The following is a 14,457-nucleotide window of genomic DNA, read 5'->3' as shown; positions in this document are numbered from 1 at the left end:
CATATCTGGGCTCCAACAAAATATTTTATTTCAAATATGCTGCTGATAACGAAGGAGATTACATGAGGTCATTGTTGACTGGCCAGATATTTAAGTTCTGTTTTTATTGAGAAAGTTTAATGATAAAGCAATGGAGTGAAGCGCCCCAGCTCAGCCTTTGTTAGGCTCCCATTCTCTAAGTAGTCGTGATATAAGTAACCACTTTCCCCAAAAAAAACCTTTCCGAACGAAAAGCGGTTCCAAGCAAACCCGCAACAATTAGCAATGCTCCGGACATTAAAGTGCATGATTTGAGCACATTTGTGACATAAAATACGAATGTTGGACTTTGCCAACTTTGCGTCCTTGCAAAACTTGAAAAAAAAAGTTGTATGCCCCGTTAAAATGGCGCCATAGCAGTAGTTTTGTTGTGATTACGACTATGTCCCTAATAATAAATGATATTATTTCTTTTCTTTCTCTCTGATATCGTGCAATGTTTCCAGAATGCACCAATCCTTCTGGCCGCTCAGGAAGGCCAGGTCAATGCTGTAACCTACCTTCTCGATCACGGTGCCGCCGTCGACATCGTTAACTGTGCCGGTGATGGTATCATGGACATCGTCTTTGACACACATAATAAGGACGTCGCTGTTGCCATCGTCCTACATAATCGGTAAGTTTGATTAACTACGAAACTGTTGAAGATATATACTTTTTTGCTCTGATAAAGAAGATGCTAATCAAAGATTGGTGTAATATACATGATTTCTTACCGTACAGGATTAAAAATTACACAACAACCGTGGAAATTTTGAATAAATCTCACGTGTTCTGTTTCGAATGGTGCGATTTTGGTTCCAAAGCTATGGTTACGTATACTCTTTTTATTGACACTTGTTAATGCAATTATTTTTTTTTTCTTACTTTCTTACGACGCAAGGTATCATTCTGTTACCTCACAAGTTTTCAATTAGGTTTTTTGTTTTAAGTTAAAGTTTTGTTTCGCAAAGTTCCTAAGCAATGTCTATTTCTTGTAAATACAAAACCGACATTCTATCAAATGATGTTATTATGCTGGACATCTCCTTTTATATATTTTTTTCCTTATCAGTTGGGATGAGCTGTTGATGTGTACATTAGCTGATAATAACCCCATAGACCGACTCATTCAACATATGCCAGACGTATTCATGGTAAGGCTTATGCTTCAAATACATGGCTATTTTTTTTTTATTGATTAATATTTTACAATCCAGCCTTTGCCAATGAGGGGCCGAAAAAATGCCTATACCTCGATGTTCGTTAATCCGAAAATGAAAAAGGGTTCGTTAATCCGAACATTTGTGGCGTAATTCCGAAGGTTCGTTAATCCGAAAAGGAAATGTGAGTCGTAATTCCGAAGGTTCGTTAGTCCGAAAACGAAATGAGGTTCGTAATTCCGAAGGTTCCTTAATCCAAAAACGAAATGAGGTTCGTAATTCCGAAGGTTCGTTTGTCCGAAAACCCGAAAACAAAATGAACAACGAACGTCATTTCGTTTTCGAATAAACGAACCTTATTTCGCTTTCGGATCAAGGAACCTTCGGAACAACAAACCTCATTTCGTTTTCGATTGTCGAACCTTCGGAACAACGAACCTTATTTTTCTTTCGGATTAACGAACCTTCGGAATAACGAAGCTTCGGAATTACGAATGTATCCGCAAAGAGGTAATACGAGCGAAAATTTCATATAGTGGCATGAAAGATATTTTTTAAATTACTTTTCAAGTCTTCCCCTCACCTTATAAAATTCACTCGCCTTCCTCTTCTTTTTCCTCTCCTTTTTTCCTCCTCTCTTTCCCCTTTCTTTCCCCCTTTTTATTTTTTGCTCCTGATGTACACACTATTTGCTCGTAGCATGCTATTGTAACACGAAACGCCATGCTCCTCATTGTCTGCCGTAAATTACTTTATGTTATTTCATAATCACATATTGACAATGTGTGTCCATCCGTTTTTACATTCTAGATTTTAATTTTTGTCTTTTCAAACTTGAACGTAGACTTTATTCGAAGCAGATGTATCTACCACAGAAAAAAAATAAGTTTGAGAGGAAGAAAGAATTAAAAGATTTAGATACTGAAAAAGATGTTGGAAATCAAAATAAAGATTTGTTTTCTCTCTACAGAGGGTATTGGATAAATGCCAAACAGTTTCTGATCTAGAGCCTGGCCATCCCGAATACTGGGTAAGTTAATTCTCTGGTGACGATGATGATGGGGAAGATGATGATCATGATAATAATGATACACTGTACTTAAACAAAAAATAATACAATATATTTCTAAACACCTAACGAAAGAATTTTGTAACACACATTGATACAATTGGGTATTTAACAAACAAAATGAAACTGTACAGTGTAAAGTATTGTTTTTTGTTTGTTTGTTTTATTTCCGTAATCAGATAAAAAAAATATACAATATACAAGAGAGATACATACAATAACGGAGGATTACCCAATGCTGTTCTTCCTTGGGGTGCTACATATTGAGGAATATTGAGGAAGTTACAATTTACGTAACCAGCCTATTAAAGAAGGAAATTCAAAAAGAAAATGATTGAAGTTGATTAATTTTAACGGCTGGAATACTCATTAAAACATGATGAATAAGTATTAATATAAATGACAATAATGATGAAGATGATAATGGTGAAGGCTGTAATGATGACGACCATTATAATGATGATGGTGAAGAAGATGATGGCGATGGTGATGATGATGATGATGATGATGGCGATTGTGATTGCCACGACGCCAGTGATGAAGGTATTGATAATGATAATAATGATAATGGTGAAGAAAATATAGTGATGATTATGACGACGATGATGAAAGTAACAATAATGATAATGTCAACGTTGATGGCTTAAAATTACGATTTTGTTCATTAAAGCGCATGCCTCAAAGTCTGTACTCGTTTGATTGAAAGTCATTGCGTAACGATTTTGTAATGGTATTTTATTGTTCCTTATTTTTTCAGAGGCGTTACGATTTCAAATATCTACAGCTTCCAGTAAAATGTCGTCGACAATGGCTCAAGAAATATGGAGAATATCATCCGCTCTGCACTCTGAATGTGAATAAGTTTGTCATCCTGATAATGATTCCATTTGTTTTTATTATTCGGAGTCGGTTAATAATTATACTTGCTTATACAGCGCTTAATACTTACTTTGTCAGAAGTCTCTAAGCGCTCCACAGTATATGCAGCATATATTGTTTATTGTTTATATGCAGCATAATTGGTTATTGCTTATTCACATACCTATTTGCTAACGTGTTGCACAATAAACAAACTAAGTTTTGTACAAAAAAACGCTTTATTACTAGTATGATGTATGTACTACTTTTTTCTGTTACATCATGGGCACTGACGAAGAGTGTGACTTACCTTTCATTTATATATATATATATCTATATATATATATATATATATATATATAAATCTTTTACTCACTTGTCTGAAAGTGACAAAAAATGTATTATATTGGAAGGGTGAGGGAAAGAGGGTGGAAAGGGAGGAGATAATACACTACGTCCAATAATAATTAACAATATTGTAAATACGATGTGAAACCAACAAAAAGTTTATAGTTTTTTGTATGTTGAACTGTTATTGAACCATATATTAAATAATTACTCTAAACAGTATTGCTCGTTCTAGATTAAAATATGCATTCGTATTTTAATATATTTCTATATTTTTATTCCATGTTTTTGTTTATGATTATGTCCAACAGTCTATGGTCAAATACAACCGCGTAGAGCTACTATCTCATCCCGTCTCCACCAAGTTTCTGGACATGAAATGGTAAGTGAAATAACGATAGTGTTGGCAGCTGGTGTTGCACTGTAAAAACGCCTGTGTTGATTCAACATCAGCCCGGTATATATATCGGTCCACACCAGAGAAGCGTTGAGACAAAACCAGTGAATAATCAAAACGATATTGGTTTAAGACTAATTGGTGTTGCTTAAACGCCAAATTGGTTTTAGCTTTACGCCAACCAGTATTGTTTCAACACCTCTCTGGTGTGGACCGATATAGATGCTACGCTGATGTTAAGTGTTGACAACTGCAGTTGGATCAAATTTTACGACAACCAATGCTTCTGACTTATAATACACTGGTATGGTCGTGCAAGGTGTTAACCGTGGGTGTTAAGCGATCACTAGTGCTCTTAGTATCATTCCTTTTAACCCACTATCGGTGCTTATAAAGCTAGGTAGGTCAGCCCAAAATCAGCTACTAACACCGTTACTATCATGACCAAGGCACAGCTTGGAATTTTCAATTGGTTAATGTACACCATCGAAATCGTGTGGGTAACCCACATCGTGGTGCGGCATAATGTTAACATTGGAGAGAATATTTGATACATGAAAGGAAAAGTGTTAGGCATATTATATGTATTTTTAAGGGGATCCTAGTGTCAGTATATCTATTTGTTTATTGGTTTGTTTTGGATTTGGGTCTCCTTTGTTTGTTCTTTCTTTGTATTCCATGTATAAATCGCCCTCCACAAATGAGCAAGGAAGACTTTTTGTTTGGGGCGGGGGGGAGGAGGAGTGGTGTTTCAACCATTTTTATAACTGATTTCATTGTTTCTCCTTTAAGTTATATATGATTTATGCTTGCATTAAGTTAGTGAAAAAAGTCAAAATGTGAAATGTAAAGTATTATTTTATAATGTTAAATTGAAATGTTATATTTTTGTTCATGGAATCAGAATAAAACAGTATGAAAAAAAAAAAATTCCATGACACTGGCGGGTGCCGGGGAACCACGATAGGGGGTGGGGTAAGTTGCCTTCAGCGCCCATTATCTTATGTGAGGAGGATATATTTGTGATTTTATGCGTGTTGCTTCCCCCAAATATTGGCCCAGCTCCTCCACTTCCGGCCCCTGAAAATTCATTGCATATTTACAAAACGTTATATACATGTAGACACATAATTACATAATTTTTGTGCAAATTTGTCTACTACAGGAAAGCATATGGAGCCCTGATGCACACGCTCTACACATCAATATACCTAGTGTTCCTGGCAATATTAACTAGTTTTGTGTGCACAACTGATCCAAAGCCGCAACATTCCAACCTCACATCTTTCAACAAAACGGATTTGCATATGAAGAGAAACGAGGTATGGGATTAAGTCGTCAACTGGCGTGGTTTCGAAAACTGTCCAAATGATGAAGATGAGGATGGAGATAATGTTGATGATGGTGATGACGATATTCATAATGATGATGATGATTATGACGATGATGAGATTGATGATGATGATGATGATGATGATGACAATGGTTATGATAATGATGATGAAGAAAATGGTGATGATGATGATGGTGATGATGATGATGATGATGATGATGATGATGATGATGAGAATGATGATGATGATGATGATGATGACAATGGTTATGATAATGATGATGAAGAAAATGGTGATGATGATGATGGTGATGATGATGATGATGATAAAGATAATGATGGTGGTTATGATGATGATGATGATGGGGTTGGATTCATTGCTTTTTTATCCCTGCATTCCTAATTATCATACTGATCAACATCACAATTTTGACCAATGTACAATAAAGGCCTCATTGCATTTTTTTTTTTTGGGGGGGGGTCAGTACAAATTATTAGCCTGAAAGAATAAATTTCCTCTGTAGCTTTATGACGTACAAAATTATACTGGAGATTCCTATCCTGTTTTTTGTTTGTTTTGTTTGCTTGAAATTTATTTCTGCGTTCAACATGTTCAACATAATACAACATAATCAATTATTACATAGATTTTACATATATATACATTTTAGACACACGTATCATTTACAATCTCTTTCTGAATATAAAAAAAAAGCATATGAAAATATTATTTAACTCAATTTCAGAACGCAGGAGACCGTCGTCATGAGCGACCTGCTTGATGTTGACGACGGCCTCAAGGTAAAAAAGCGACATGTAAAACTTACACATTTTTTAACAAGAGGTCATGAGGGTGTAGTGCAAGTGCATGTGTAGTGCAAGTGCAAGTGTAGTGCAATTACATTAGAAGAGGAGGGGTCAAAATTCATCATTAAAAAAAAATACAAGTATAGTCAATGTGGCGGATTTGAATACAATGATATTAGGTTGCGCTTCATAGTGGCTTTAAAGGAATAAAGTGAGGAACACATTTTTGTAGTTTCGGGTAAATTATTCCATAAGTCGGGGCCATGGTGTCTAATTGATTTATGAGTTATTAATAACTTTGGGTTTGTTAGGTGAAAATTTCCAGAAATACGGGTAGGGTATGTGTGAATTGTACTGTTTAGATTAAATAAATTTTGAAATGAGGAGGGAAGTTGATGTTTTTTGTATTTGAACATAAAAACTGCAACTTGCATGACATTCAAATCAGAAACCTTCAATGTTTTGAGCTTACAGAATAGTGGATCAGAATGAGAAAAATAAGACGATCCTGTACAGATACGAAGAGCTCGCTTTTGTAAGGTGAGAATAGGGTTGAGTTTGGTAGTTCCACAATTGGCCCAAACAATATTACAATATGTTATGTAAGGAAGTACTAGTGTATTGTATAGTAAAAACAGAGTTGCTCGTGGTAACATAAACTTTAACTTATTAATAATTCCCACGCCTCGAGAAATACATAGTGTAACATGATTTATGTGATTATTCCAAGTTAAATTCTCGTCAATAATGACACCCAGGAATTTCGAACTCTTCGTTTCTTCGATTGTATTGTTGTCAATGTTAATATTAATTGGATTATTATTCACATGGATATTGTTATGCTTGAAATGTATAAAATGGGTTTTCTGGATATTGAGAGAAAGTTTATTGCATTTGAACCATTTCGAAATTTTTATTAGTTCGGCATTCAAGATATTTTCTAGAGACTTAAGGCTCTTATGAGAATAAAATATGTTAGTGTCATCTGCAAATAGGACAAAAGATAACAGTGATGATGTATTGATTATGTCATTGACGTATAATAAAAACAGAAGTGGACCCAGGATAGATCCCTGGGGGACACCACATTTGATTGGAAGAGACCGTGAGTTAATACCATTAAAAGTCACATACTGTTTTCGATTGCTTAAATAACTTTTAAACCATACGAGCGCCGAGCCCCTAACACCAAAGGAATACAATTTCGAAAACAATATATCATGATTAAGAGTGTCGAACGCTTTACTAAGGTCTAAGAAAATACCAATAATGTGTTCTTTTTTGGCCATGGCTTCTGTAATTTTATCATATATCTGAACCAGAGCTAGATCCGTGGAATGATTTTTTCGAAAACCATACTGGTTTGGATTTAATATTTTATGAAAGTTTAGAAAATTATATAATCTATTATAAACAATTTTTTCTAAAATTTTTGATATACTAGGGAGAATGGAAATAGGACGGTAATTAGTGATTTCATGTTGGTCATCTTTTTTGAAAATTGGGGTTACTTTGGCTATTTTTAACAAGTCTGGGAAAATACCGGATTGTAAAGACTGGTTAAATATGTGTGTTAGTGGATCAGCAATGAAATGGATTATTTCCTTTAAAAGTGAAGTGTTAATGTTATCATGACCTTTGGATTTCGAAGAATTTAATGATTTAGCAATATTAATGATTTCATTCGGGTTTGTCGGTCTTAAAAATAAAGAGTCTTGAATCGGTTCTGAAAAGAATTCAGTAAAATGAGCATTATTCGGAGTAGCAATTTGGGTGGCAAGTTGAGGACCAATATTAGTGAAGAAAGAATTAAAGCTATCGGCATAGTTGTTAGAATCTGTGATTTTGTTACCATTGAAAGTAAGGTTATCTTTAGGTATAGTCTCGTTTTTTGTTCCCATAATTTCTTTTATAACTTTCCATGTAGCTCCTGAGTTGGATTTTACCTTTTGTAATTTGTTTGAGAAATGTAACTTGCGAGAAAAACGAATTAACTTTGTTAATTTGTTACGATACGTTTTGTACACAACTAGACTTGTATCCGTAGGGTTTTTCAAATGTTGTTTATAAAGTCGGTTTCTTGTTTTTATAGATTTAAGTATACCTTTCGTTATCCATGGGTTTATGGGTGTATTACGTTTACGTTTATTTCTTACAAGTGGAATGTTTTTATTGTAATAGAATTGTAGCTTTGAATTAAAATTTTCATATGCAGTATTCACATCATTTGTATTTAGGATATCATTCCATTCTTCGAATAATAAATCTTGTTTTAACATTTCAATATTACGAGGGGTTTCTTTCCGATACATCAAATGCTGTGGTGGTTTAAAACGAGTCAATGATTTTCCACACACAGTAAATATAGGCAAGTGATCAGATACTTCGGAATACAGCAATCCTCCAGTTATCTTTTTGTCGTGTATATTAGAAAATATGTTATCAATTAAGGTTGAGGAGTGTATGTTAATTCTAGTTGGTCTGTTAATGAAAGAATAAAATCCAAATGAATTCATCAGTTGCAGAAACCTATTAGAGAGATTGTTCTGATGCAATGGAAGAAAGTTGACATTAAAATCACCAAGAAAATATATCTGCTTATTTTCGTTTGCTAATTTGCTAACGCATTGCTCGAAATTATCATAAAATAGATCAAAGTGAGTATCAGGAGCTCTATATATTACACCTAAAATTAAGTTTTTGCATTGAAGATTGTCAATTTCAATAAAGAGAACTTCTGTTTGATCAAATTTAATATCATTTCGAATTTTGAAATTTAAATGATTGGCTACATAAAATGCGACGCCACCGCCTCTCTTTCCTATACGATCAGCTCTGACTAAATTATAGTTAGGTAAATTAAACAATGGTGGGGAAGATTGGTGTAACCAAGTTTCACTTATTCCAATTGCAGTGAATCTAAAATGTTTCAATGAATCGAGAAGATTTTGAAGATCATCAAAATTCCTGTTTAAGCTTCTGGCATTGATATGCAATAATTTAACATCTTCTATATCATCTTGAAATGTTTCACTGAATTCAGTAGGAGTATAATATTTGCTCTCAAAAGGATATTCATTTGTAGCGTTGTAAAAAATAAAAGGATTGTTATTCATCGCCATGATAAATTATTGAAACCCCAGAAGGGAAATGCAGATAAGAAAACATGTGTAGGTGCTTGTGCAGTTGCGTGCAGGTGCATATGCGAATATGAAAAGCAAGAAAGAGTTATCTGTGAATGGATAACACCTGTCATGACCCACATAGGACGAGCTTGACTGAGCGGAGCCCAACCGTTATCAACATAGAAATAACATTAAATGGGAATGGCTGTACATTCCTATACCAGATTTCAGAAGAAGTAAAAAAAAAAAAAAAAGGAAAGCGTGAAAAAAAAAATTAAAAATAAAATAAAGAGTGAATAAACCATCCCCGCTGTGTGTTTAAGAACAAAATAAAAGAAAACTCAGTCAGATTAGGACAAACTGAGCAATCGCGTGTGTCATAACACACACAACATACTACGCATAGGTATAGCCTATACTGGACAAAACACCGGTTAATAAATAGGTGATCTGTCATAAGGGAAAAACTGCTCTCATCTAGCGGATGGATAGATTGAATGGGTGCAATGTAGGTTATGGTACATGAGTGATTATGTATGAGAATATTATTCTGCGAGTGTTACATCATAGGTATTTCCACCTGCCTGGATATTGCTAAGTTTTGCTAACAATAACATTCAAGATTGAAAAAGTGAAGTGAATGGTGAACTTGCACGAATACGCAAGGAAGGGTATTTCATGATGTATACAAGATTGAGACAATTAAATTTGTCATGAATGGTTAACGAATACATCATTGAGAAAGCAAACGTTATTTTGAAAAGATTTGAATAACAAAGAGCAGCTACAAGAAAAGAGCATCCCTTGACGTTTGAGTGTACAGTAGCTTGTTTAGCAGTTGATAGCTATAACAAAAACGAGAATTTGAATACATGATCATCATGAAACGTATTTGTTAAGGTAGTCTTTAACCCTATGGTTGAAAAAGGAGAAGAGAATACGATTGCAGTTGTACATCTGTACATGATCAGTGGCATGAGGGGAATGTTACCAGCATCAGAACGGGGGGGGGGGGGTTATTCACAGTTTTTATTCACAGTGGGGCATTAGCACGTGCAAAAACAGACTTCCTTCTAAACATGCATAGAGCTATCTGTCAATAGCTCTATGCAACATGTAGAATTATTTGCATTAAGAATAACAAATAAATATGATATGTGCGCTCTTTTCTCACTTATATCTTTTTTGTAGACCACGGATTTGCAATACATCTGTGTCATCATTATAGTTTTATACTGTGGACTAAACATTCTGAAAGAATTTGTCCAAATATCTCAACAGGTATGTATACGTGGTATATTATCAAGAAATATTTCGTTCATTTCGGTTGATCAACTGTTATAATATCCACAATCTTTTATGGTTATCAATTTGCTCCATTACAATTTTATGCCATATTCTTTTCTCTAGCACTTTTTGCTGTTACGTACAAACTGGGTGTTAAATCTAACACAGGTTGGTGCCCATATAAAGGACCGAACCCTGAGGTGTTAGAATTACACCAAAGAGTGTACGAGAAACAACCACATGTGTTATAGTAATACCAATAGGTGCTGAACTAACTCCAAACATTTAACACCTGGGCCCCGTCTTACAAAGAGTTACCATTGATCCAATCAATCACAACTATGGAAAGCCAGCAACGTCAACATCTAAACTACACATTTGTTCAAAATATTTTTTCTAGATACGATGTATGTTCATTCATTTACGGGTTTCTTGAGAATTAAGTTGGCTTCTCTTTGTTTTTTAAGGACATTGTGCTGATTTCCTAAAGAAAGAATTATGACATTGATGGATTTCCATATACTTGAGGTTGATCGGATCAATCGTAACTCTGATTATACATACATGGCGTAAAATCATGACGTCATACTATTCAAGGGGTTACAATAGTTGACCCCCCCCCCCCCCCGCAAACAATATGTTCGTCGCTTGAATTTACACCAGTGGCCACATATAGCACGGTGTATTGTTGGTCTTGTTTTGCTGATGTTGGTTTATACTCTGGTCATCAAGATAGAATGCAGAATTCATCGCGAAAAAACAATAAACAAATTCCAGCAATTGATTTTAGGATTAAATCTTGTCATAATGACAAATATTCCTGATTGCCATGTATTTTCAAGCTGAGTTTGGGCTTATTGTATATATCTTCATGAAAAAGAATGGGAAAATAGGGAACGTTTGTTTCCTAGAGTTTGTTTTGTTATGAATTGGATTTATTATGGTTACTATTCTGTGATATTGCGTTCATTCTCATTCGTTTGTTGCTGTTTTCTGTATCATGAACAAACAGACGTTGCAAGTCATTGTTACATCTTGAACTCTTCTTTTTTCCCCCTCCTGATTTAGAAATGGCGTTATTTCATAGACCCAACTAACTACATGGAATGGGCACTGTACGTCACCGCCGCCATGTTTGTCGGACCATTCCTGATACGTGACGACACTCCATCGTATCACAGTCAATGGGTTTTTGGAGCCTTCGCCATTTTCTTTGCTTGGTTCAACTTACTCCTCTATCAACAGAAGTAAGTTCATTCTTCAGTTTTCTCATTGTTTTAATAAGGATCGTAAAAAGTTGAATAAAGCTTACGTCGTAATGAAAATGAAGGAAATAAAATGAATACAAAATAATGACTTATGTCCAAGATTATTAATTATGCAGCTCAGGCGCGTACGCAAGGGGGGTTTCGGGGTTCAAACCCCCCCCCCTTTTCGTTTCCTTTTTTTTTTTTTTTTTTTTTTCTTGTCTCCCCAGAGGTCGGTCTGGTCAAGGAGTTATCGGGCAAGAGCCTGATAACTCCTTGGTCTGGTTACGGACAGTTCCCCTACCCAATAATGTATATGACAGCAATAATGAACAGAATCTCATGTTTCCGACGAAAAACACAGAAAAAATTTCCGCTCGCTTCGCTCGCTCCATTTTATTATATCTTTTATTTCCGCATGTCGCCGACATGATCACGGTATCGCCATTAACAAGGCCATACATGATTATCATGATGTATACTTATGAATACAAGTGAACCAAGAAAGAGACATACGTTTTCTTACAAAATATGTTTTACCAATATGAAAACCAAAATGGCGGAAAACGCAAAAATGTCGGTTAGCTCGCTCCGCTCGCTCGTAATAATTTATGAAATTCCATAAGTATCTAGTCTCCTGTTCAAGGCCGTATTATGAGTGTTACGAATAGAAGGACATGTAGCATCGACTTATACTTGATTTACTAACAAACTATTGACAAGAAATGTATGTTTTGACGGGAAAACGCGAAAATTTCGGCTCGCTCACTCCGCTCGCTCGTAATCATTTATGAAATTTCTTAAGTTTCTAGTCTCTTGATCAAGGCCATATCATGAGACTTACGAGCAGAAGGGCATGTATCATCAACTAATATGTAATCATTACCAACAAGCCATTGAGAAGAATTGTATGTTTTGACGGAAAAACGCAAACATTTCGGCTCGCTTGCTCCGCTCGCTCGTAATTATTCATGACATTTCTCAAGTTTCTAGTGTTCTGATCAAGGCCATATCCAGGCGCGTAGCCAGGGGGGGGCGGTCGCCCCCCAAAAACGTCCCCAAAAGAAAAAAAAAAGAAGGGAAAAAAGGAGAGGAGAAAAGGAAAAGGGGAGGAAGGAAAGGGAAGAAAGGTAGCTTTGTGTTTTTTCTATTTATTCTTTATTTTTTTCTCAAAAGAGAAACTCCTTCACTCTTCTTGCTTTAAATTCATATATGAATTTTGCTTCCGCGCTGCGCGCGGTTAAATGACAATATTGAAGTTCTCCATTGTTCCCCCACCTTTTCTCTAACCCTGTTTTTCCACCTCAGCTATGTGCTTCTTGCCAGTTAAAGTTAAAATTGTATACATTAGGGCATGAATTTGAGTAAGGTTAGGCCGAAGTAAATGTATGAAGTTATCTTTTTTTTTTTCAATTGATCGCGCAACTTCTGGTCTGGTCGGCTCCGAGCGGGTAAAATCTTTATATCAGTTTCTGCCGTCACCTCCATAAAGTCAGCTTCTCCCGCTTTTCAGCTCATTACTATAAACAACCATAATTTGGGGGCAAACAGGTTCCTAATTTAAAAAGAGGAAGGTAGGGAATTCGTGTCGTATTAAATAAAAAAGTACAATATTTTTTTTATCAAATTGTATTAAACTTCATGTCATTTCCCTGTATACATTCATCTCCTGTCCTGTTTTGCGCCCTCAGTTTGAAATTTTGAATGACACTTAAGTTTCTTTATACTCAAAATGAAGCGCTTCAGGATAAGTCAAAAAAAATAATCATCCTATATTATATAGATAGATAATTTTAATAAATCACAGAAGTTTCAACTATATGCGCACTATTTTCCTTGTAATGAAATTCAATAATCTTAGAAAATCAATTGAATTAGAGACGATTGGGTATTAGAGATATCTACATTTGATGAAACGTCCGCCCTTTGAAATTTCAGAGTTTCATTGCTCATCGCGGGGAGGAATATCTTCCTCTACCAATCTTCTCCTCTGTTTTGCGAGTTAAAAATTTGTACTGATGCTAAATTGATTGTAATCAAATCTGATCTTTCCAAAGAAAGTTTCAATATATCTTTGAGAATACCCTTTTCTCGGGACCCTTTTTATGGCAAGAAAAAATTGATAAATCACTTTAGCTTCCCCGCTTCGCGCGGAGTTATTATCATTTTAATTTCCTCCATTGTATACCTCTTTTGTGCGTTTACAATCACTTTTGAAAACAAGGTTCAAAATCGCAATATAGTCAACCGAATTGGAGGTACTAGAGACAAGAGAAACGGCTCCTTTTCATATTAATTTATGAAACACTAAAAGCTTCGCGCTTCGCGCGGGAGGGGGAAACTCCCCCTCCCTGCACCCACCCCCTAGGGAGCGCGCTTCGCGCGCTCTGTAAGTGTTGGCACGCTTCGCGTGCATTTACCGCCCCCTCCAAAATGAAATCCTGGCTACGCGGTTGGCCATATCATGATCGAGTGCAACGATCCGAAGGACATGTAGCATCGACTATGATACCAACAAACTATTGACAAAAAGGTTATGTTTTCAACGCAAAAACGAGAACATTTCTGCTCGCTCGCGGGTCATGACCGCACTGTTACATACCCATCCCCACTTAAATGTTATTGTCTTATTTGCAGCGCTGAAAAAAAAAAGAAAAAAAATCATCACCTCCCCCCCCCCCGCTCATCACTTTTTAGAGACTGGGCGGGAGATTTAAAAAAAAATCAGCTCGAAACCCCCCCCCCCCCCCTTTCAAAAATCCTGCGTACGCGCCTGATGCAGCTGCATTCCGTTCTTATAAAGCA

The 14,457-nt window shown here is 35.7% G+C and overlaps 1 protein-coding gene across 2 annotated transcripts in view; it reads left to right on the top strand.

Annotated features, from left to right (window-relative positions):
* Window positions 1-14,457, top strand: part of LOC121430753 (transient receptor potential cation channel subfamily A member 1-like) — a 56,340-nt gene that overhangs the window by 33,878 nt on the left and 8,005 nt on the right. For both annotated transcript variants that reach the window (XM_041628140.1, XM_041628139.1), the window contains exons 14-21: window positions 486-655; window positions 1,094-1,175; window positions 2,152-2,211; window positions 3,008-3,103; window positions 3,768-3,838; window positions 5,019-5,175; window positions 10,310-10,399; window positions 11,474-11,652. In XM_041628140.1, the coding sequence (XP_041484074.1) occupies window positions 486-655; window positions 1,094-1,175; window positions 2,152-2,211; window positions 3,008-3,103; window positions 3,768-3,838; window positions 5,019-5,175; window positions 10,310-10,399; window positions 11,474-11,652 (905 nt within the window). The remainder of the gene's footprint in view (window positions 1-485; window positions 656-1,093; window positions 1,176-2,151; window positions 2,212-3,007; window positions 3,104-3,767; window positions 3,839-5,018; window positions 5,176-10,309; window positions 10,400-11,473; window positions 11,653-14,457) is intronic.

The sequence above is a fragment of the Lytechinus variegatus genome, chromosome 17, assembly GCF_018143015.1.
Source record: "Lytechinus variegatus isolate NC3 chromosome 17, Lvar_3.0, whole genome shotgun sequence".
In the NCBI taxonomy this organism is placed as follows: domain Eukaryota; kingdom Metazoa; phylum Echinodermata; class Echinoidea; order Temnopleuroida; family Toxopneustidae; genus Lytechinus; species Lytechinus variegatus.
The sequence above is the reverse complement of the archived record's forward strand: the minus strand, read 5'-3'. Positions and strand labels throughout refer to the sequence as shown.